General features: G+C 54.7%; 6 protein-coding genes across 6 annotated transcripts; 2 read left to right on the top strand and 4 right to left on the bottom strand.

Moving 5' to 3' along the window:
- Positions 1-70: 70 nt before the first annotated feature.
- WHR41_03422 (uncharacterized protein) lies at positions 71-2,597 on the top strand. The gene is made up of 2 exons (XM_069372028.1): positions 71-110; positions 185-2,597. The coding sequence occupies exons 1-2, from the start codon at positions 104-106 to the stop codon at positions 1,279-1,281; spliced, it is 1,104 nt and encodes a 367-aa protein (XP_069231067.1). The 5' UTR covers positions 71-103; the 3' UTR covers positions 1,282-2,597.
- A 532-nt stretch (positions 2,598-3,129) lies between these two features.
- On the bottom strand, positions 3,130-4,491 carry WHR41_03421 (uncharacterized protein; the record flags this gene model as incomplete). The annotated part of the gene is made up of 1 exon (XM_069372027.1): positions 3,130-4,491. The coding sequence occupies one exon, from the start codon at positions 4,489-4,491 to the stop codon at positions 3,130-3,132; it is 1,362 nt and encodes a 453-aa protein (XP_069231064.1).
- A 1,998-nt stretch (positions 4,492-6,489) lies between these two features.
- WHR41_03420 (uncharacterized protein) lies at positions 6,490-8,214 on the bottom strand (the record flags this gene model as incomplete). Its single annotated transcript, XM_069372026.1, has 1 exon — positions 6,490-8,214. One exon carries the CDS (start codon positions 8,212-8,214, stop codon positions 6,490-6,492), a length of 1,725 nt encoding a protein of 574 aa, XP_069231016.1.
- Positions 8,215-11,231: 3,017 nt separating this feature from the next.
- Positions 11,232-13,007, bottom strand: WHR41_03419 (uncharacterized protein). Its single transcript, XM_069372025.1, has 3 exons — positions 12,841-13,007; positions 12,017-12,789; positions 11,232-11,963 (listed from the first exon to the last, which is right to left on the bottom strand). Exons 1-3 carry the CDS (start codon positions 12,976-12,978, stop codon positions 11,300-11,302), a joined length of 1,575 nt encoding a protein of 524 aa, XP_069231201.1. The 5' UTR covers positions 12,979-13,007; the 3' UTR covers positions 11,232-11,299.
- Positions 13,008-13,870: 863 nt separating this feature from the next.
- Positions 13,871-15,664, top strand: WHR41_03418 (uncharacterized protein). Its single transcript, XM_069372024.1, has 5 exons — positions 13,871-14,531; positions 14,581-14,685; positions 14,740-14,964; positions 15,020-15,162; positions 15,213-15,664. The coding sequence occupies exons 1-5, from the start codon at positions 14,346-14,348 to the stop codon at positions 15,631-15,633; spliced, it is 1,080 nt and encodes a 359-aa protein (XP_069231200.1). The 5' UTR covers positions 13,871-14,345; the 3' UTR covers positions 15,634-15,664.
- Positions 15,665-17,435: 1,771 nt separating this feature from the next.
- On the bottom strand, positions 17,436-18,902 carry WHR41_03417 (uncharacterized protein; the record flags this gene model as incomplete). Its single annotated transcript, XM_069372023.1, has 1 exon — positions 17,436-18,902. One exon carries the CDS (start codon positions 18,900-18,902, stop codon positions 17,436-17,438), a length of 1,467 nt encoding a protein of 488 aa, XP_069231199.1.
- Between the last annotated feature and the right edge of the window lie 637 nt (positions 18,903-19,539).

Raw genomic sequence — 19,539 nt, 5'->3', positions numbered from 1 at the left:
CCTGGCCCAAGCTCTTCGCGGGCCTCGGCCTGTTTCAATCAATTTGTCGCCCAAAAATTCACGGCAATAGGACTGTAACAAGCACCACACTCGCTCGCTCAGAATGGCGCGTAAGTTACTGAGCCGTCTCGTACTCACCTGCCGTAAGAGAGGTCTGGGCACATTGACTAACATCACTCCACAGCCTCACGAGCAGACGAAGACGACCCGGTGACGGCGGAGTACGACGTCTACCTCACAGCCGCCCAGCAGGAACAGATTTACCTGCTGCACTACCTCAACCGCACCCGAGAAAGACCCTACAGCCAGCGATTCGGTGCACAGCCCGTAGACGTGCGCATCAAGCCGAACTCGGGCCATCTGGAGCTGGACGTCGAGCTCAGCACAAGCTACAACTTCAACAAATACCAGGGCCTCAAGTGGGGAGACGCGGTGCACGCGGCAAAGACGATTCAGAATGAGTCGGGAACATACGGACCGGCGTCGGGTCTCGGCGTGCCTCGCGGCAAACCAGGAGGACGAAATCAGTTGAAGGACCGAGCGGATCTCGAGAACCAAGTCAGCAACGACCTTGCGGCCTTCAACAGCGCGGTAGACGAGGATAAGGTTATGCACAAGCAGACGCTGGGCGGGCAAATCTTTCGCCACGACAATAAGGGCGAGGACATGGCGCAGCCAGTCTACTTCCTGGGCGCCTTCTCCGGTAATCAGCTCCACCTCAGTAAAGTCGATGGCACGGTACAAATGCGGCCGCAATTCCACCACATCGACGCAGAGGCGCACCGAAATCGCCTGGCAACTTCGCGCGCCACTGCTGAAGCCGAAGGCGCACCGCCCAAGCCAGCTCCTGTGGCCCGTGGCCTTCAGCAGAGTTATAAGGAAATGTCGGACGATAAGGACAAAGATGCGCCGGAGAGGCTGATGAGGAAAGCACTTGCAGATGCGGAGGAAGAAAGTTGGGTACCGCTAGGGTACGTGGACGAGGCGGAAGAAGCTGCGTTCGAGACGTTCCACGAGCGCATGTTCCTGCACGATGCGGAGCAGGCTCCTCAGCTCAACAGCGCGATGGACGACATGCAGTTCCTCGACGCCGTAAGTATGCCGAGACAGGGCAGCCCCAATAGGAAGCGGAAACGACAGCCGCGAAAGAAAGGCGTCGATCACACCGATGATCAGCACGCAGGCGACGACGGTGGTGAGCAAGGCGAGGCGGTGGGAGATCGGGCAGTGGAAGAACAGGGAGAAGGTGATGCGATGGAAGGCGTCACTCATCAAGCTTGAACAAGTGCTGCCGGTCTGGCTGTTCCAGTGGGGGCGTTGTGAAAAGGGCGCTTCAAGTGAAGATTCTACGATACCCATGGATCAAAGACTGCTGTGTATGTAACAGCAATGACATACGATTCCTCTACAGATTCTGGAGATATTGCACCAACCAACGCGGATGCATGGAAAGTTGAAGGCTGAATGTCTCGCGGGTCTGGACCACCGCGACTACGTAATTACCCACCATACACGGAAGCCCTCGATTTCGATGACAATGACTGTTGTGGTCTCCTTTCTTGTTCGGTTGAGGACTGCTGTACGAAAATCACATTCTTAACACTCCGAAGGCATAAGATCAGAGCCAACCTGCCACCAACACATTCCAACATGGCGAAGCTATTCATGGCGCCTTATCCGCAACATACAATAGGGGGGCTGTCGCGCAGTGTCTGCAGTAAGCAGCCCGAGCGCGTCTGCAGCCTTGCTCTAATGACACCATCGAGGCGCAGGATCTCACCCGAATTCGCAAGATGCTGTGCGACTTTCTTGCACAGCCATCGATGCACTGGGCCGATCTAGCAGGCTGAGGATGTACGGCTCTAGCCCTTCTGGCCCCTCGCACATGTCTGTACACACACCTTGCATGGTGGTGGCGATGCTGGAGACTCGCTCCGAAATGGTGGCCAGACTGGCGATGGCCTGGAGCACTTGCATTTTGGTTCGGGCGCATGATAGGCGAGACTGGCTCATTGTACTTCTTCCGCCTACGCCTAAAGACCAGGCGATATGAGGTTCCCAGACATATAGAGCGGCAAAGCTACCTCAGGATGTCTACAGGCCTCCAGTGGCTACTATGCTCGGGCGGCCGCTGCAAAACTTGATATTCCAGAGCTCTTTACGAACGAGTTGCGAGGATGTCGCACGAGAGCAACCGCCCCGTCAGCCGCGATCACCTTGGCAAGGCAGACTTGTGTTGAAGAGAGTTGCGCCTGTAGAGATAAGGCTGCGCCTACTCCATGCGCCTCGGTGGCGAATCTCAGCCCGATCGATCTCATATGTCGTGATGATCCTCTATGTCTGCTGCAAATCGAAGATCCAAGTCATCATTTACAATGTCGAATCCTGCCCCCTCAAGTTACACCAATCCACAAACTTACGACGGTATAAACATTCATGATAGGGCGCGTGCCTCTTTGGGAAACAGATTCTCGTTGAACTTTCCTTCCATTCGTAGCTTTCGCGCAAGACACTGCTACCTCGTCACGATCCTAGTCTTCTTCTTAGTAGCCGGAATCGTACTCACAGCCGTTCTACCACCGTTGCTCGTGGGTAGAGACCAGATTTCCGAGGCAGGGTTAGTCACTGGAGCTGGCCTCTAAGACCGAGTCGCTTTCCTAACGATCCACTCGATAGCTTTCCCGACGCATCTACCTCGCAGGAATCCACCAGTTCACCATCGCCATCAGCAGTCCCGCCCACCGCGCCGCAGACCAGCATGATTTTGAGGACAACACAATCTTCATCAAGCAGCTCGTCTCCCGCAACAAGCTTAGGGGATCCCGCGACTATCACGGATGTCACAACAGTGTCGGTACCAAGCGATGATCCGAGATTCTCGACTTTCGTCACTTTCACTTGCCAATGGGGCTGCCCAGGAAGACCTTGCTCCGCGCACGCTGATTGTGGCAGATTTACAGTCAGTGGGATCACGACTTCAGAGGTCACTTGCGACCTTGGTGCTCCGGCTTGCGCTTTGCCCTGAACCTCACCATCGAATCCATGTCTCGAAAACGCTTGCGATCGTACGGATCTTTGAGCTGTACTTGAGCGAGGCCTAGAGTCAAATAGATCGAGATTCGTACGTCGTCAATCTTCCCACTCCAAGAGCCTGTTGCCGGCCTCCACGAAGTAGAAATCACCATAGCTCAATCCGCTGTCGAAGTTCTTCGGATTCGCTCGCGGATTATTGTTGCTCGTTGCATGCATCAAGATGCTCTCGAACCCTCGGGAAACACTCGAGTTGGCTGGCGTATCCGCATAGGTCTCTGCTCCAATCGGCGAGCTGTCAACGAAAGAGATTTTACCAGCCAGCGCAAGCTCAACAGTAGCTCGCAGTAAGCCTTCCGCCGCTGCCTTGTAGTCTCTGCCGCCTCGGCAGGCGACTTTGCTCTCGTCAATCTGCCGCTGGAGCAGCAGCATCCCGCTCGCAGCAATAGCCGCGGCACTGCTGTCGCGAGGCGTGACGTTAGGCAAGTACTCAGCGTCGAAATCCCAGAACGGTAGCCCATCTGATGGCAAGTGATCGATGAACCAGTCCGCCATTCGCTTCGAAGTCGCCAAGTACGCTGGGTCACGGGTGAACGAGTAGAACTCTGCAAACCCATAGATTCCCCACGCCTGTCCTCGAGCCCAGGTGCTCTCGTCTGCTAAGCCCTGGGCTGTACGGCAGAGATATACATCGCCGGTGGTGCCGCTGTAGTCACAGACGTGGTAGGAGGAGCCGTCCGGCCGAACGTGGTGCTGGATTGTCTTGTCCGCATGGGAGATTGCGATGTCGACTAGGGTCGAGTTGTGTGTATATATTGATGCGGATCGAGCGAGCAGGGCCAGGTTCATCATGTTATCGATGATGACGAGGACGGAGTCTTCGTGCGAGCACCACGAGCTCGAAGAGCAGTTGGTGCAGTCCCAGGATCTGATGACGCCGGCTGCGGGTGAGAAGCGTGCGGCGAGATTTTGAGACATATTCTGTAGCATTGGGAGGTAGGCGTCGGTCTTCTGGATTCGCATTGCGCTCTCGAAGGGCTTCGCAAGAAAGCCCAGATCGTGCGTGTCGGTCAGGTGGGCATTTGTCTGCAGGGGGCTTGTCCAGGCATCAGCCATCGAAAGCCAGTCCTCAGCTGAAGGCTCGCCCGGGAAATCGTCGCGGGCCTTCAATTCAGTCCGCCGACGATAAGCTTGCCATAGCGAGTCTGGGAAGAATCCAGATGTCCAGCCCGACGCGTCCGTCTTGACATACTGTCCAGGCGGAAGGCTCTCCTGTGGTGTGTTGTTGTATGCTCCTCGTGTATAATGAGGCCAGCCGTGCTCGTCATCTACAATCGATGGTCCACTCAGCGCTGTCCGCCATAAACGGGCATTTACATTGTCGGCGAAAACGGGATTGAGGAAGTCCGGGTAAGCTTTGGAGACATCTGCGAAAAACAGAGTGGCTAATAAGAGGCGCATCTTGATGTGCTCTGCAAAATGAGTTCGAATCGTGTAAGGTCTTCAGCATTCTAACGTGAGGAAGACACCCGGTGAGTATTCGTCTAGCAACAACCCGAGTGAGCGTCTCTACGGAGTTCTCGGGCAGAAGACCAGCGAAGTCAATGCAACCTTCTCCGCACCCAAGACATGCTGAACTGCTGCTCATCTTGGAGTCCCTCACTGAAACGATATTGATTGACGGAGAATCTCAACAATTCGTAGAAGTGATGGGAAATGCCCTTTAGGCGTACGCAAACTTTGGTGTTGCTTGCTTCTGTCGATGTACAGTCCAGCCAAGGTAGGCCAGTTCCTGATGGAGCAGCAATAATCAATATCCATCGGGTGAAACGCGAGGCACGCGGTCCCCGAAATGGTGCCAGGCCTCTGTCGTGCGAGGAACATCGCCCAGTCGCCCTGGTCTCATGCTGTGCAACACCCCGCTCGAGAAATGCTTGGCTTGCCGATGAAGCACAACCTTTCTGATGAGTGCAGGAAATCGACAGATTACGTGGCTTACACGATCCCGGCTCCCGGCACTCTTGAGTTGTGTCATTCTGCACCGCCACGTGTGGACTCCATTCACGGAGTACGGCATCGACAAAGATCCCAGAGCGGCGGACTTCCAGGCGCAAGATGCCGCCAGAAGCGTCCGGGGACTCTCAGTGATCGTGATACCTAAACTGCCTCGCGCAGCCGATTCCATGGACCTCCACGACAGTGAGCTATGCGATACAGATTCCGAGGAGACACACCAACAGGGTTGATGCCCATGCGCGCCGGGCCGCGTTATGCGAAGGACCCATGGATGGTACCAAGAAACACCAAACTCCATCGAATCGGAAGCCGAACACCCGAATGTAGACCTTCCAAAAGTAGAACGCGGGAAACCTTCGTTGCGCATGCGCATACATACTGCTGTGCGCCCTTCGCTTCCGCGGCACCGCGAAGGTTCATGCGGACAGTGTTTGTGAAGAACGTACAGTAGGCTACTGGGTCATGCGCGATGACATGGTTTGTCGCTCCTGCTCCGCAGACTGCCGCGCTCTGTGGGCTTGTGATCGTACGAGAGGTACTTCGGCGTATACATAGAGGCGAGGAAGTCATGCGGGCAGCCTTCGTCGCCACGCCTCTTTGGAATATTAGAATGGTAGCAGCCACCCGCATCTCTCAGCATTCGGCTTCCGCAACAACAGAAAAGGACACTATCGCAACATCCCGAAGTCATTCGGCACACAAACTACTACTGCCCAATAACCTATTCTCCGCCCAAGAGCCGACCCTGTCGATCTTCGCGAAGATGCTACCCTTGATCCCCGTTGTAGTACTGGCCTACGCAGCCTTGTACATCTTCACCTAGACACAGCTGTCTCGCCGCGGAGACACGACTGTTCTTGCGGCAACCAAGACGATTGCATACCGCCGAAGCGAGAAGGATGTTAAGGTGAATGGGACATTTGGATCCGAAAGCGAGGACAGACCTGCTCCATCAGCAGTCCACACTAGCAGAAGCGAACCTGATACACCAACTACTGCGACCTTCAATCAGCGGCAGGGGATCCAGAGCTGCTGCCACGCTGCGACAAGTCGATAGGTCCCACAACGCCGTCTGCCAACTCTGCCCGGGGATGTCATTCGAATTAAATTGGTGTTTGCCCACACCTGGCCTTTTGAGATGTGACGCCAATCCTTTTGCCGACTGATCAGTCTTGGTCTTGCACTGAAGGTGCCAATTCCTCGCCACGTCCTGCCAGTCAGCCGAGCAACCGGCAACAGGCGGCCTGGAGACCAGACGCGGCATAATGGCTGCACCTACAACCAAGCACAGCAGCAAGGCTATGCAAATGTGATGCAGGAAGCTACAAACCTTTGGACTCTTTTTGTAATGCGCTAATCTAAGCCAATCCGAGGTGCATTGCTGCGTGGGAAGGGGGACTGCATCTTCTATCGAGCGCCATTAGATCGGACGGTATATTTTACCTAGATCATATAAATAAACTCTTTATTCAGCGCATCGCCACCAACCAAACCCTCACCCTCCGCCTCCTTCCACCTCCCTCTCCTCCGCGCATTCTCCCTCTTCAACACGATTCTCAGCGCGAACGCCAGGAGAACAACCATGCCCATGGCGCCCGCACAAACAGCCATTCCCTTGACATAGTACGGTCCGTCCGAGTCCGGGTACAAGCGCGTGCCAACTAGTGGACCCATCTGCCCGACGATATTGAGAACAGCCATTCCCGTTCCCTTGCCCTCGTCGGAGTCCTGATTGTTCACTGTCCACGTAATGATAATCGTGACGGCGGAGAAGAAGCCCGCGCAGATTGGATATACGGCCAGGTAGCGCACGATGTGGCTTTGCACTTTCATGGTTCCTGCCAAGGTGAGGACGAGGTAGCCAGCCATAGCCATGGAGGCGTGGATCATCATAGGAACGCTGCGGCTCTGGCATCGGTCGGAGAGATAGGCTGTGAGTAGTACAATGACGAAGGCGAAAAGGAAAGGCGGGGCGCTGAGGCCTTGTGACGAGAGGCGGTCAAAGCCCATGGCATTGATGATGGTCGGGAGGAAGACGGGCATGCTGCTGAAAGCGACGTTGCAAAAGAAGAACATGAAGGCCGCAAGCCAGGATCTCAGGTCGAGCATTGTCTTTTTAACCTCGCGCCATTGGAACTTCTTCTTGTGGCGAGGTATTGAAGGCCTTTTAGTAGACGAGCCTGCATCGTCATTCTCCTTGCGAAGGCGTAGAGTTGCGATCTTGCGCTGTCTACTTGTGAGCCATCGTGCTTGTGAAGGCGAGTCTGGAAGCCAGTAAAAGCAGACGACAGCCACCAGCACGGCAGGGAAGCCCTCAATCAGAAAAAGGAGCCTCCAGCTGGCGATTCCGGTTTTGTCGCCAATCTTTACAATTGCCCAGGCTAGACTGCTTGCAAAACTCGTCGCTAGCGGAGCAGCTGAGATGAACAGGCCGGTCCGAAACGCAAGCTCCTCGCGGCGAAAGAAGAACGTCAGGTAGAAAGGAATGCCGACAAAAGCAGCTTCACCTATTCCGAGCAGCGCCCGCAAAACGAGCAGGAAGCCCCAACTCTTCGCCAGCGATTGCAGTGATGCCAACACCCCCCAAGCACATACACAGATCGAGATGTAGATGTGGGGAGGGACGATTTGGTACATGACCGTCATCCATTCGAACAGGATGTACATGATATAGAAAGCCGTCAGAAGCCATTCATACTGGCTGTCGGAGAGAGCTAGATCATCGGTCAGGCCAGCGATTTTGGCGTTGCCAATATTGGATCGGTCCAGGAATGAAAGCAGGTAGAGGAGTGCGACGAACAGCACGAGATGCGTGTCCAACTTGCGGCGCACGCCGCGTTCCTCGTCTGGAGTGTAAAGCTCGAAGGACTGCACGCTTGTCCGTCGGTGTCGCGTGCGATCTATCCACACGCCATCTTCATATTCCGAATCCGATTGATCATCCGCAATCAGGCCGCCGTCTTCATCTTTGCGAGCGCTCAGTTCTTCCATTTCGTAGCCCTCCTCTTCCTCCGCGCCTGGCAATACGTACGGCGACGCATCATCTTGTTCGAAGTCTATTTCGGGCGTAGTTCTGCCGGAAAACTGTGTCGCAGGATCCTCCTTGGCCTCATTGGCGGTGTTTCCGGCTTTTGCGCCGCCAATGCGTGTGGATGCTGAAGAAGGCATGGTGGATTACAGGAGGCTGCTGAAGCCTCCTTTACTATGGTCTAAATCATCGCACAATGAACGATATCGAAAGTTATCGAAGCAGCGTGCAGGGCTGGCGCAAAGACGCAATTCGGTTAGGTATTGGTGCCGGACAGAGTGGTGTTCGTTTCGAAGGTGATCCGACTGTTTGCCCTGCAGTTGCTCCCACCGACTGCCACCAGCTGGTGGTCCAACGACGGGCAGGGCTGAGCGCGGGGAAACCTGGAAGCTTCAAGGCCGTGGGACTTCATCGCTTGGGAAACGTGACGTGGTGTCCATCTTCGCAGCGTAACATACATTTTTCCCGTCACAAGCCAAAGCGCAGTAATAATAGAGACGCTCGAAAACGATCTCATTTTACTCGCTAGATCACCACGAGACTTGCAGTGCAAAGGGTATATAGTATTCCGCGGAAAATGGAGATCTGTGGCTCTCCAGCAGCGAGTCATCAGCCATCCAGCACGAAGTCGGACACCTTTTCACGAACATTGAGTGACTAAGGTACATTGACGCTCGTCGAGCTTACGTGCTCTTTAGGTGGCGGTCTTTCTTGGTAACTAAGCGAAGCCGCTTCTCACAAACGCAGTAATAGCAGTGGGCGACCGTGTACGCCAGGGACACCACATTCCCTGAGGGGTTAGGGATTCGATATCATGGCAATGTGATACATTGGAGAAACGCTTCAATGCTGGTGCATGAAATAACGACTCCTAGTCAACAGCGTTTGGAGAGCATCTATATACAAGCCCCATGGTACCCATCATGACAATGAGGGTCGGAGATCGGAAGCGCCGCAATCACATCTCGCATATTAGCCGGTCGCCACTACCTCATATCTTTCCCGGATTCCTCTTCACGTCTTTGGCTGGCCCAATGCAATACATTGAGGGCCTTGCGGGATTGAGAGAGGCGGAAGATGAACGTACAACGCCACCAGCCCTAGCCAAAGTGCTGCAATCATGGCGTAAGGCCAGGAGCGATCGCCTCGCGGGTATTGTCTGCCTATCGCTAGAAACAAAAAAGCTGCATGGTGTGTCCCGACAGCTACACCTTGCATCTGATGCAAACCCCCGAACCAGATGGGATTGTGGATCATTGCTTCAACGGAGAGATCTGAGATCGCGATAAACCATGCCACACTCAGCCAGATCACTTGCAGAGCATAGTTGAAAGGCCTCAACCAATCGTTCGGCTGTTCAGTCACAGGTAGTACAGCCAGCGCCGCTCCAAGAGGAAGGAACCAGATCGTGAAAATGGCCGCCTTTGTGAAGATGTCGACGTTGCATCCAGGCGTAGAGAGCGCAAACAAGGCACCGTGACTTACTAATGCGGCAATTATGTCGGTAGCAGGTCGCGAGCGATTGTTCTGTTGAGCTTCTTGACGCGGTGCATCGTTTGCTTTGCGTGCAATCCAGGAGCACACGGCATTGAGTATTAACAGGTGTGGTCCGGTTTCCCCCCGCTGCAGAAGGTTCACACCAGCAGAAACCAATGCGGCACCGTTGAGCATCGTGAGACTGCTTGTTGTAGCTTGATGGTTTCCGTCTTGATGCGCGCTTGCTTCTCGCTGTGCACTTTCGACACTGACATCGCGAGATCTTTAGATATTTGATCGGTCGTGATCCGGCTTCTTTCCCGAGGCTGGGGCCAAGCTATCGCATCCTTCTTGTGCATCACAAGCGCTTGGCCAGCAGGTGAACACATCAGCACGGCAACCAACGTATCAGCCAAGACGTTACTCCACTACGGATTCTAAGTATCTTGGCTTCAGAGCGCAACAAGGACCTCTGTCTCAATCACTCTTCGGTCTTCACCGCTTTCACTTCTCCATAATCTCGCACGTTTCTTGCATGTGACAAATCGTTCGAATGGCGTTGTGTCACTGCGTTTGATCAACCTTGACCGAGCGTTCCGCTGTACCAGAGTTAGAACCATCATCGAGCACCTCCTAGGCTTTTCTATGTCCCTCTCTTTTTTTATAGCCCGTCGCTGGTCCATCAACTTCACACATCGACGTCAAGCTCTTCATAGTGGTGCGTATCGGACGGGAAGCTTTCGCTATCACACGGAGGCACCACCTCCACAGAGACACTTGTCTGTCAAGTGACGCCATCGTCACTCCTCAATTGGCAGGTCTTGCTGCTTCCAGCGCCACTGCATTGTTGGCCGCGGAGCTCTGCCAGTGGGCGCTGGCATTTCCGCTCATCTGAAAGGCTGACACGAGAGGTTTGCACTTTACTTAGCGCAACGCCCTACGCGACTCTGCACTGAAGCTGAGCTAGCTCAGCCCTCGAACAGACCGCTCCATCGATCCATATCCCGATCCTGGCGATGCCGGCTGGTATCGCAGCTTATTCGATCACCCCGCATCCGATGTTGACGATGCTTCGCTGAAAGCCCCCTTCCTGAACGATCGTAAAGCCGTCGTTGCTGCAAGAGGCCGCGCCACGCGCATACTCGACGTCGGTGTCGTCCTTGCTCACCCTCGAGCTTGATAGGGCGGACGTTAGATCGAGTCCCAGAAGTGTCGCGGCACAAGATGAAAATCACCAGCCCCTGAACGAATGAACTAGGTAAACGCGCTTTGCCAGGCCCGTATGAGGCGAATAGGAATTTCGGGCGAGGATTCCAAGGACTGTTTCATGCTTGACATATTATTATTACAAAGTGACGATGGTAAGATAAGAGACTTGATGTTTATTGTTACGTGCGCTCGCGTTCACGACAGGGGACTCAGACGATGTCACAAAATACTGCTTGTCGCGCTTGAAGTTACCGTTGGCGTCTGCGATCTCGTATGATTCATTCTTTCGGCAAAACATAGCAATCAATACGGGCGAGAGAAAAGTAATATTAAAAGCAAAAAGAATGGTCAATACGAGGGTCGAACTCGCGACCTTGGCGTTATTAGCACCACGCTCTAAACCAACTGAGCTAATCGACCATATCTGAATATAACTGGATGACGGGCAATCATAACACCAGAATGTGAACTCTCATCATCTTTGGAACACGGGATTTGATGGCCTTGGACCAGCACTCAATGTCTCCCGCAAACCACATCCTATTCATTCTTGACCCAGCGCACAGGAGCGATGTAGCTCTCCCTCCCACCGCAGCGGTAATAGATGAAAGCAAACACACAAGTTGCCAGAAACATAGGAAAGGCCCAGTTGAAATTCGCCGCCCAGTCCGGATCTCCCACCGAAGGCGCCTGCGGGAAAAAGCTGAAAACGAAGCTGACAATCAGAAACACCAGCGTAATATCATTGACAGGGCCTCCCCATCTTCCCAGATCGAATCTCCGGGGCGGAAGCCGTTCTCCGCGCCAGCGCTTGAGACGCAGACATCCGACGGAGATGATGTACGAGAAGATCAACGCGGCGTTCGAGACGGAGACAATGGCGCCCAGTGCGACTTCGGAGCCAAAGTTAATCGACGCAATGAGGACTGAGAGTACCATGCAGACCAGCAGGGCGTTGAGCGGTATATCCCATTTGATCCGCATGATCCAATCTGAGTGGGGGAAGCCGCGGTCGCGGGCGAAAGCCCAGCATTGACGCGATGCAGCTGCAACGACTGTGACGGTGCCAAAGAATGATAGGATGATGAGGAGGGTGCCGAGGAGGCACACGGCGGCGTAAGAATGGGTGATCTTGTAGATGACCTCGAGGACGGCCATGCCGGTTGTGCTCTCAAGGACTTCGTCTACGCTCGAGATGCAGAAGCTGATAGCAGTTAGCGACATTGTCTGGTTACAGATAGCAAATGAAAAACGGACCAGAAAGTGATCAGCATTGCGATTCCCATAATGCCGTTAAAGAACGTCGCCCACATCATGGCGCGAGGCAGCTGGATTGAAGCATCTTGCAGCTCCTCTGACATGTGCGCCCCGGAATCAGGGCCGATGAAACACCAGAGCGGCGTAGCAATGCCGACCAGGGTGCTCAACCCATGGCTTCCCCAGCCGCCACCGTCTTGGAATTCTGTGAAGACGCGATTGGCGGAGACATGTTCTGACAGTGTCCAGAAGACCACGAGAAAAGCGAAGAAGCCAATAACATGGACGATGAGCATAATGCCTTCCGCCAAAGGCAAGTATCTCGCCGCGAAAATGTTAAAGGCAAAGACCAACAGGACGAAGAGAATTGCGATCAATGTCGTCTGCCAAAGAGCGGTGATCTTGATGTTGGGGTACCTCAATAGGACCATGCCCTGCACCAGTCCAGCCAGCATTTGTCCGCATGCCGGAATGGCGGAAACCCATCCCAGGCAGCAACACCAACCCACAAGGTAGGACAAAGGCTGTTGCATTGAGGGCGGTGCGAACTCAGAAACCCAATGATATTGTCCGCCTGCTGTAGGTGCGATGCTTGCCATTTCTGACATGGACGCGATCATAGCCATGACCAGAATCCAGACGGTAATGGTACACCAGATCACACCGGCCGTACCGCCGTTGAACAGGCCGAATGAGTTGGCGATGAGCGAAGATTCCCACGTTGCCTGTAAAATGACGACAAACCCGACGATTGAAAAGAACCGGAAGTTTCGCTAAGGAATTGGTCAGTCGGGCTCGAGGCATGTCGAACAGTGTCAGCGTACTTGCAGCTCCTGCTTCTTACCCATGCGGGTCATATCGTACTCGTCATGCCGAGTCCCACCGAAGACATTGGTCTCGTGGCCATCGAGGCTGTGGAGCTCCACTCCTGAAGAGAAGATGTCGTGCTTGTAATATTCCATGATCACTGGCGCAATAGCACGAGGGAAAAGGAAAACGAATAGCACGTGAGCGAAAGGCTTTCTTGAGATAGTAGCCGGGTAAATCCATGGCCGAATTGCTTCAGATACAGGACCATGTTCCAGCGACTACTCATTGCTTGTAGTCGAGCACGAGGGGCACATCGTCGACATGGCGCACAGAGTGCAAGCGGCGAGCACTTTCGGCGCGGCCGGATATTCCCTGCGGACCATTCGGTTTCGTGTGTTTGGTGCCGCACGGCTGCATGGCCGCCTGAGACACCATACGGGCAGTATCCTGGCGCATGAGGCGTCCAAACAATGTCGGCAAGCTTGTCTCACGGCGTAGAGACGCCACATCGACGCGCACCGTATTTTTCATCCCAACGCGCGTATCTTTCATCAGCATGTATCATCCTGCAAGAGTCCAGAGGCCGCGAGCTTCATTCGAAGGCATCAGTGAAAATGATTAAACAGATCCTGTCTTATGCTTAGTGTTCTTTTCCGCTGGAGCATTCTCATTACATAGGTTGAATCTTCCCTAAGAGAAGTCTCGCCAACGCAGCCTCCCAAGTCGCCACGGAGGCGGATGCTCCGTTACTCGTTGTTGGCCCTGTTGCCGAGCGGCGTTTCGATACTCACGCGACTTGGTCCCGGATAAATGGTAAAATTGATGATGCCGCTTCAAAGTGGTCTCGGCACCCTCGCGATTGGTACAGTGGATGTGCGGCGATGTCCGAAGACATATCATGCCGACACCGAAATGCTGAGATACGTCGGCACCCGGCCGATCGCTACTCTGCAATAGTCTGGCCATCCGAATCCAGGCCCAGAAACTTCACCCTTCTCATGCTGAGTCCAGTGTGACTTTCAGAAACTCCACGTGGTCGACGAGACTGGCACTTGCACGAAGCCTTTTGAAAAATTGATGCCCAAGAACCTCAAGTGTCGACCTCGCATGACGACTAGACAAGGTAGCATCGCTGGCCTCGCCTCTTCTTGAGCGAGCGACATGGCATTTCTCCGCACAAGGCTGGGCGTGTGATGGGCGATCCTCCAGGATCCTGTCCCCCTGGGGCGTAGGCACGCTAGTCCCGTGGGTGCCCAGAACGGTTGCTCTTTCACTTGGCGGTCGCATCCTACCAGGCACGATCCAATCGCATGGAGTGCAGTGAAGACGCCGCCACAGCCATCACGTTCCAGATTGGCCCGTCAAGTAGCCGGCAATGACAGGAACCCGAGCTTTCGGCTTGAAGCTCCAAAATCGCAAGTCAGTGTCACAGCTGGACCGAAGTTGAATGTAGGTGTATAAACATGTCGTGGTCCGTTAGCGCTGATCGCCAGGATCCACTTTTGATTCCACCGATGATATGTCTGCACGCGACCCAAATGATGTGGGCAGCCGCATCTCTACGGACAACCGCGGCTCGGTGGTGAACGTCGCCGCCATCTTTGGAATATGTTGCTCCTTGTTATTCTTAGCAGCGAGACTATGGATGAGACGACCATTGAGATCATTGTTTGGCCGCGATGACACCCTGGTGGTCGTGACGACGGTAAGTAGGCATAGGTCCCGCTGGCTCACTCAACATCTAATGATACCAGGCTCTTTCTATTCTCCAATCTGCTCTGGCTATGAGCTCGGTGACATTCGGACTGGGGAAGAGGAGGGGCGGCTTTCACACCCCACACGTCGACGCCATGGAGAAGGTATGTCTCTCACAAAGTACAACGGCACAGCATGAAAATAACAGTATGTCGCAGCTTCTATACGCGAGTGACATCGTGTATGTAGGGTCCCTCTGCGCTGGGAAAATGGCGGTAATCTTCCTCTTTCTCCGAATCGCCAGTGCGCCAACTTTGATCAAGTCTTCGAAATTCATGGCTAGCATGATTGGAATCTGGGGCATGATCAGTTTCTTTGTTGTGTCCTTCGTCAAAGACATGGATCACCCATGGCAAATTTCTGCGGGTCGTTATGAAGACGCGGTACAATTCACAGTCACCGCGGATGAGTGTGTTGCATTGTGCTGACATTGAACAGCTCCCGAAATGGATAGCACTCGAGGCGATTGGAGGCTTCTATGAGATCTGCATGGCTGCCTTCGCCCTTCTGCTGATGTGGGAATTGCAAATGCCGACCAGCTCGAAGGTCTCTGTCGTTGCTGGGTTTGCTATGCGACTGCCGTCCGTTTCACCAGCACATGCCTTGAGACCCACTTTCTGACTATCTGCAGACTATTGGCAATCGCTGCGGCCCGATTGCTGAGCCTGTCCAAAGCATTCTCAAGCGACGATCTCACCTTCTCACTGGCAACACCAGCCGCCTGGGCGCAAGTCGAGATGCACTACAACATCATAGCCGCGACGATCCCGTGCCTACGCATCTTCCTCAAAGACTTCACCACTGGCTGGCTGGGCACAAGAAGCAACCGGATGGAAGAATGCACAAGATCAACGAAAAGCAACACATATGGGTCACGACACTCTGCTGTTAGGAAGGCAGGAGATGTCCTGCAGATCGAATTGCAACCGAGAGGACGGGGTCAGGTGGAGTCGAAGATTGAGCACGACGCTATGAACGATGCTGCGAGCGACGATTCGCAGCAAAGGATCTTCGTCAACCGCAGAATTGACATCATGTATGAAGAGCGATAGTAGGCAAAAGTCGTGACACGACATTACCGTGCTCTCTCCCTATCTCTATACTGTTTGCTCACTCCCCAACGACTTTAGACAATGTTGCTGCCACGAGAGCTGCAGACAAAGGTCCTTTGATCCTTGTTGTGTCGACAATGCCACATAAAATATTTCCAGATAAAGAATGTCATTGTCGTCGCCCCGAGCATTGTCTTTTTGCTATATCGAGTCCCAAGCATTCTCGATTCCTCATCCCAACATTGCAGCAGGACAGCCAGACCGAGAGCGAAACCATGACGAGGTCCGCGAGCAAAACTTTCAGGCAGCGTGAGCCGCCCTACAACAGACCCGATCCCCCTCCGCGCCGGAACAGCTTCTCGTTACACTCTATCCGCAGCCCAACGAGGCCTGACTCCACCCCAGAGGAAAACATCCTCTTGAGTGAGTTCGCAACTCGCGCCCCACCAATCCATGCCCTCGCCCTCGGCAACCTCTCCAACGAGGTTCTCCCCATCTTCCGACCCGCTAACTTCCCTGAAATCAAAGACTACAGCATCATCGAGCCCTCCGCGCGCCTCGCGAGTCATATGCTGACACACCGCTCGATCCAGCCGATCCTGCGCACAATCCTTACGCATGGGCCGTTAATCCCTCTAGGGAAACGAGACAGCGACGGCAAAGAGCTGTACGAATACCCCGCGGACCCACGGCCGATGTCCGCCTCGGACAAAGCACACAACCTCGCCTCCCTGCACGCCCTCGCGGACTTCGTAACCTTCAAGCCCTCCTCCGACATGCGCCAGAATGCCGACACACAGCCCATGGTAGGCCCTCCCAATAACTCCGCTTTCCTCTCCGGCCTTCCGAGCACAATAAAGTACAGCCAACAGCTAATTGACACCCTAACAGCAGCCACCCTCAACTTCCCCCAGACAAACGACGTCCCCCTCGTCCTGACCTGGCGCTTCGCCCTCGCCGTGGCCCTGCTGCACGAGACTGCGCACGCGCTCCTCTTCGCCGTCGACGGCCGCAACCCCGCGTTCGACACCGATCCCTTCCTGCCCGGCGCCGCGACAGCCGAGATCGGCTTCGCGGTCGAAGAGGCGATCTTCGGCGGGCACGTCTCGCTGCTTTGGGACGATGCGGCTCCAGACGAGGAAGGTGCGTACCGAGGCCACACAACTCCGAACGGAGCGGTGAGCGAGCTCGTCGGGATGCCGGTCGTGTGGGAGTGGACGTGTGGGTGGATTGTGAGAGACTACCAGCGGAACAACTGCGGGTTGTGGATGAGGGGTGACGTGGAAAAGTGGCTGCGAGACAAAGATGTGGCGTGGCGAGTGTCGCTGAGCGATATCGCGCGGCTGTTCAAGATGAGGTTCTGGGAAATCGCGAGAAGGGGCCCGCCGTTTGAACGTAATGTAGGCTTTGCGTTTGAACAGGATCGAGAAGGAGAGAAAAGAGCTTCGAGGATCGAAGGCTGGGAGTCAAGTGTGTATGTGCCAGCCGAATATAGGTTGCACAAGGACGCGATTGTGAAAAAGCGTCGCGTCGTACCGAATGATACGCGTCGGGGTAGGGACCTGATGCGAAGGTAAGTGAACAAGGTAGGTGGTGAATATGGAGAGAAATATGTACGGATCGAATGACTGTAAATGAAATGGATTTGTAACAAGGGTATATGACAATGTAAATCGCTCGTGAAATAGACGGGTCCTCCTGTCACCGTCCAGTCATAGAATCGTATAATCGTGCTCGAAAGCCAAGATCGAGAATTAGACCAAGATGAGTAAGCAAAGTAGCACGAATAGAAAACTTCAGACTCAAGAGAAGTGTTTCTCAACGTGGTGACTGACAGCGGCCTCGTCGCCTTCAAAGTTGTCACAAACCGGACACTTGGATAGGGCGGCATTCGCGCCAAATTGAGAAGGATCATGTCTGGCTGTGGACCTCTCATCAATGCCCAAGCCCTGCACTTGGTTTGCCAGACCTTGATCTCCCGAGCTCGCTGACCTCTGCGATGGGTTGCGGCTGTAGAAACCCTCGTCCGGGTTTGTGACGGCGTAATTGCTGCTAGCGGCGCTCTCAGGCTTCGCAGGTCTCGCAGGTGCGCTGGGAACATCGTTTCGTGTGTAGCTTGCATTGGAAGAGCGATGCGGGTGCTGCTGCGGGCTGGTGTGCGAACTGTCGCGTTTGGGAAGACCGGGGCTGGGCTGAGGAGAAGACATGGACTGCTGCGGGCTGCCATGAAACGCCGGGCTGGGTTGAGGTGATGGCACTGGAGGTTGCGTGCTGTTGCGGTACGGTCGGAGAGGGGCGGGCTTCGCACCCGCCTCCTCGGGTTGCACGCTCGTGTCTGCTAGCTCTGCGTGGAACGTGGGCACGCTGGGCCTGCTGTTCTGACCCTGAGGCTGCTGCGAATGATACATCGAGCCTTCGACTTCAGCAGGGCCAGGAGCAGAGAAAGCACTATACGGTACGTAAGTCGATTTCTCGCCACCTCCGTACGCCTGCGAACCTTGACGTGAATGGCCTTCGGGTCCTTGATATCCTGCTTGCTGATATGCAGGCAAATATTGACTCGCGCGGTGGCTTTCACGCCTGTTGACCAGGTCACGGTAGGTGGTGTATTGGTTTTCGTCCATCTCGCCGGGTTTCATGTCAAGGCCAGGACTTGAAGGAACCGGGCTCTTCATCGCCGCAGGATGCCCGTGCACGTTGGGGTTGGAAGTCTTGAGCTTGCCATCCTCCCACATTGCATGCAGCACTCCTTCATCCAGCAGCTCTGCCTTGCGCGTCATGCGATCGACCATCACACCGGCAGCCGCCTTCATCTCTTTCTTGACGAAGCTGGTCAGAGCAACGTTGCATGTGATTTCAACATCCTCCCGCAGATACAGTCCCTCCATCGGCGTCTCGATGCCCAGCTCGCGAGGCTCCCTAGGCTCGCCGGGCTGATTGCCTCGAACGGTCCATTTGTTTCTCAGATCAACCCCCATGGGCGCATATGTGTGTGTTTGCAAGCCATTGGGCAAGTCATAGAAGACGCCCTTGAACGCGATCTTCTTCTTCAGCCCGAAGCCCCAGGTGATGATCTCGGTGATCTCGTACCACTGCGCAAAGAACTCGTCGGCGGCGGCTTCGCGCGGTGCTGGGATTGGCTTGTGGCCGGTGACGAGCGGGTTGATGGAGATAACCTCGCCATGCGAGCGCAGCATGTCCAGAGCGAGTTGCCGCGGTATATGACTCGGCAAGGGCGTGATCTTGGTATAGGCGGTGCGGCGTCCCATCTTATCGGTCATCGATAGCCCGGTCGCAGTTGGTCCAGCTGGTATCGAGTCGCGCGGGGGTTGAGGTGCGTCAAGACACACAGGATGGGATGGAAGCTGCTGTGAGAGAGCACGGAGTATAATTTGACCCTTAGACAGTTGCTAAAGAGATGAAAGAGGCGGCATGAGAGCAGATTGCACAGAATGCTTCGAGTCTTACCTCACTGTGGTGGGCGCGCGGCGAAGCTGACAACACCAAGGACCACCCTGCCTGCGCCTCAGCTCAGAGCTCGGCATGACGTGACATAAATAGATCAGTCCACTCGACCGAATTGAGGCATTTGGAATTGGTGCGGTGGCACCAGACTTGGGGAAGTCGTTGCAGACCTCTTGCTGTTTGCAACATTGCAGGTGTCTGGTATATGTTGGCCTGAGGTCGGAGTCCGTCCTTACATATGTAAGAGCGACAATGGACCTGTTGCCGTGCTCTCGCGGGCGCGTGGCGCGCGGCCAATCAGCGCGCGAGACCGCGCCAACATCCCAGCACGCGGGCTTTGGCTTCGGCTGTGTGCATCGCGAGGCGGCCAGAGCACAACAAAGAACTTAGGGTTCAGTTTTAGCATAACAAGCTTAATTTGGCGATCCCAGTGCGATGGAC

This window comes from Cladosporium halotolerans, assembly GCF_011745625.1.
Source record: "Cladosporium halotolerans strain TM138-S3 chromosome Unknown Sca8, whole genome shotgun sequence".
Lineage (NCBI taxonomy): Eukaryota > Fungi > Ascomycota > Dothideomycetes > Cladosporiales > Cladosporiaceae > Cladosporium > Cladosporium halotolerans.
The sequence above is the reverse complement of the archived record's forward strand: the minus strand, read 5'-3'. Positions and strand labels throughout refer to the sequence as shown.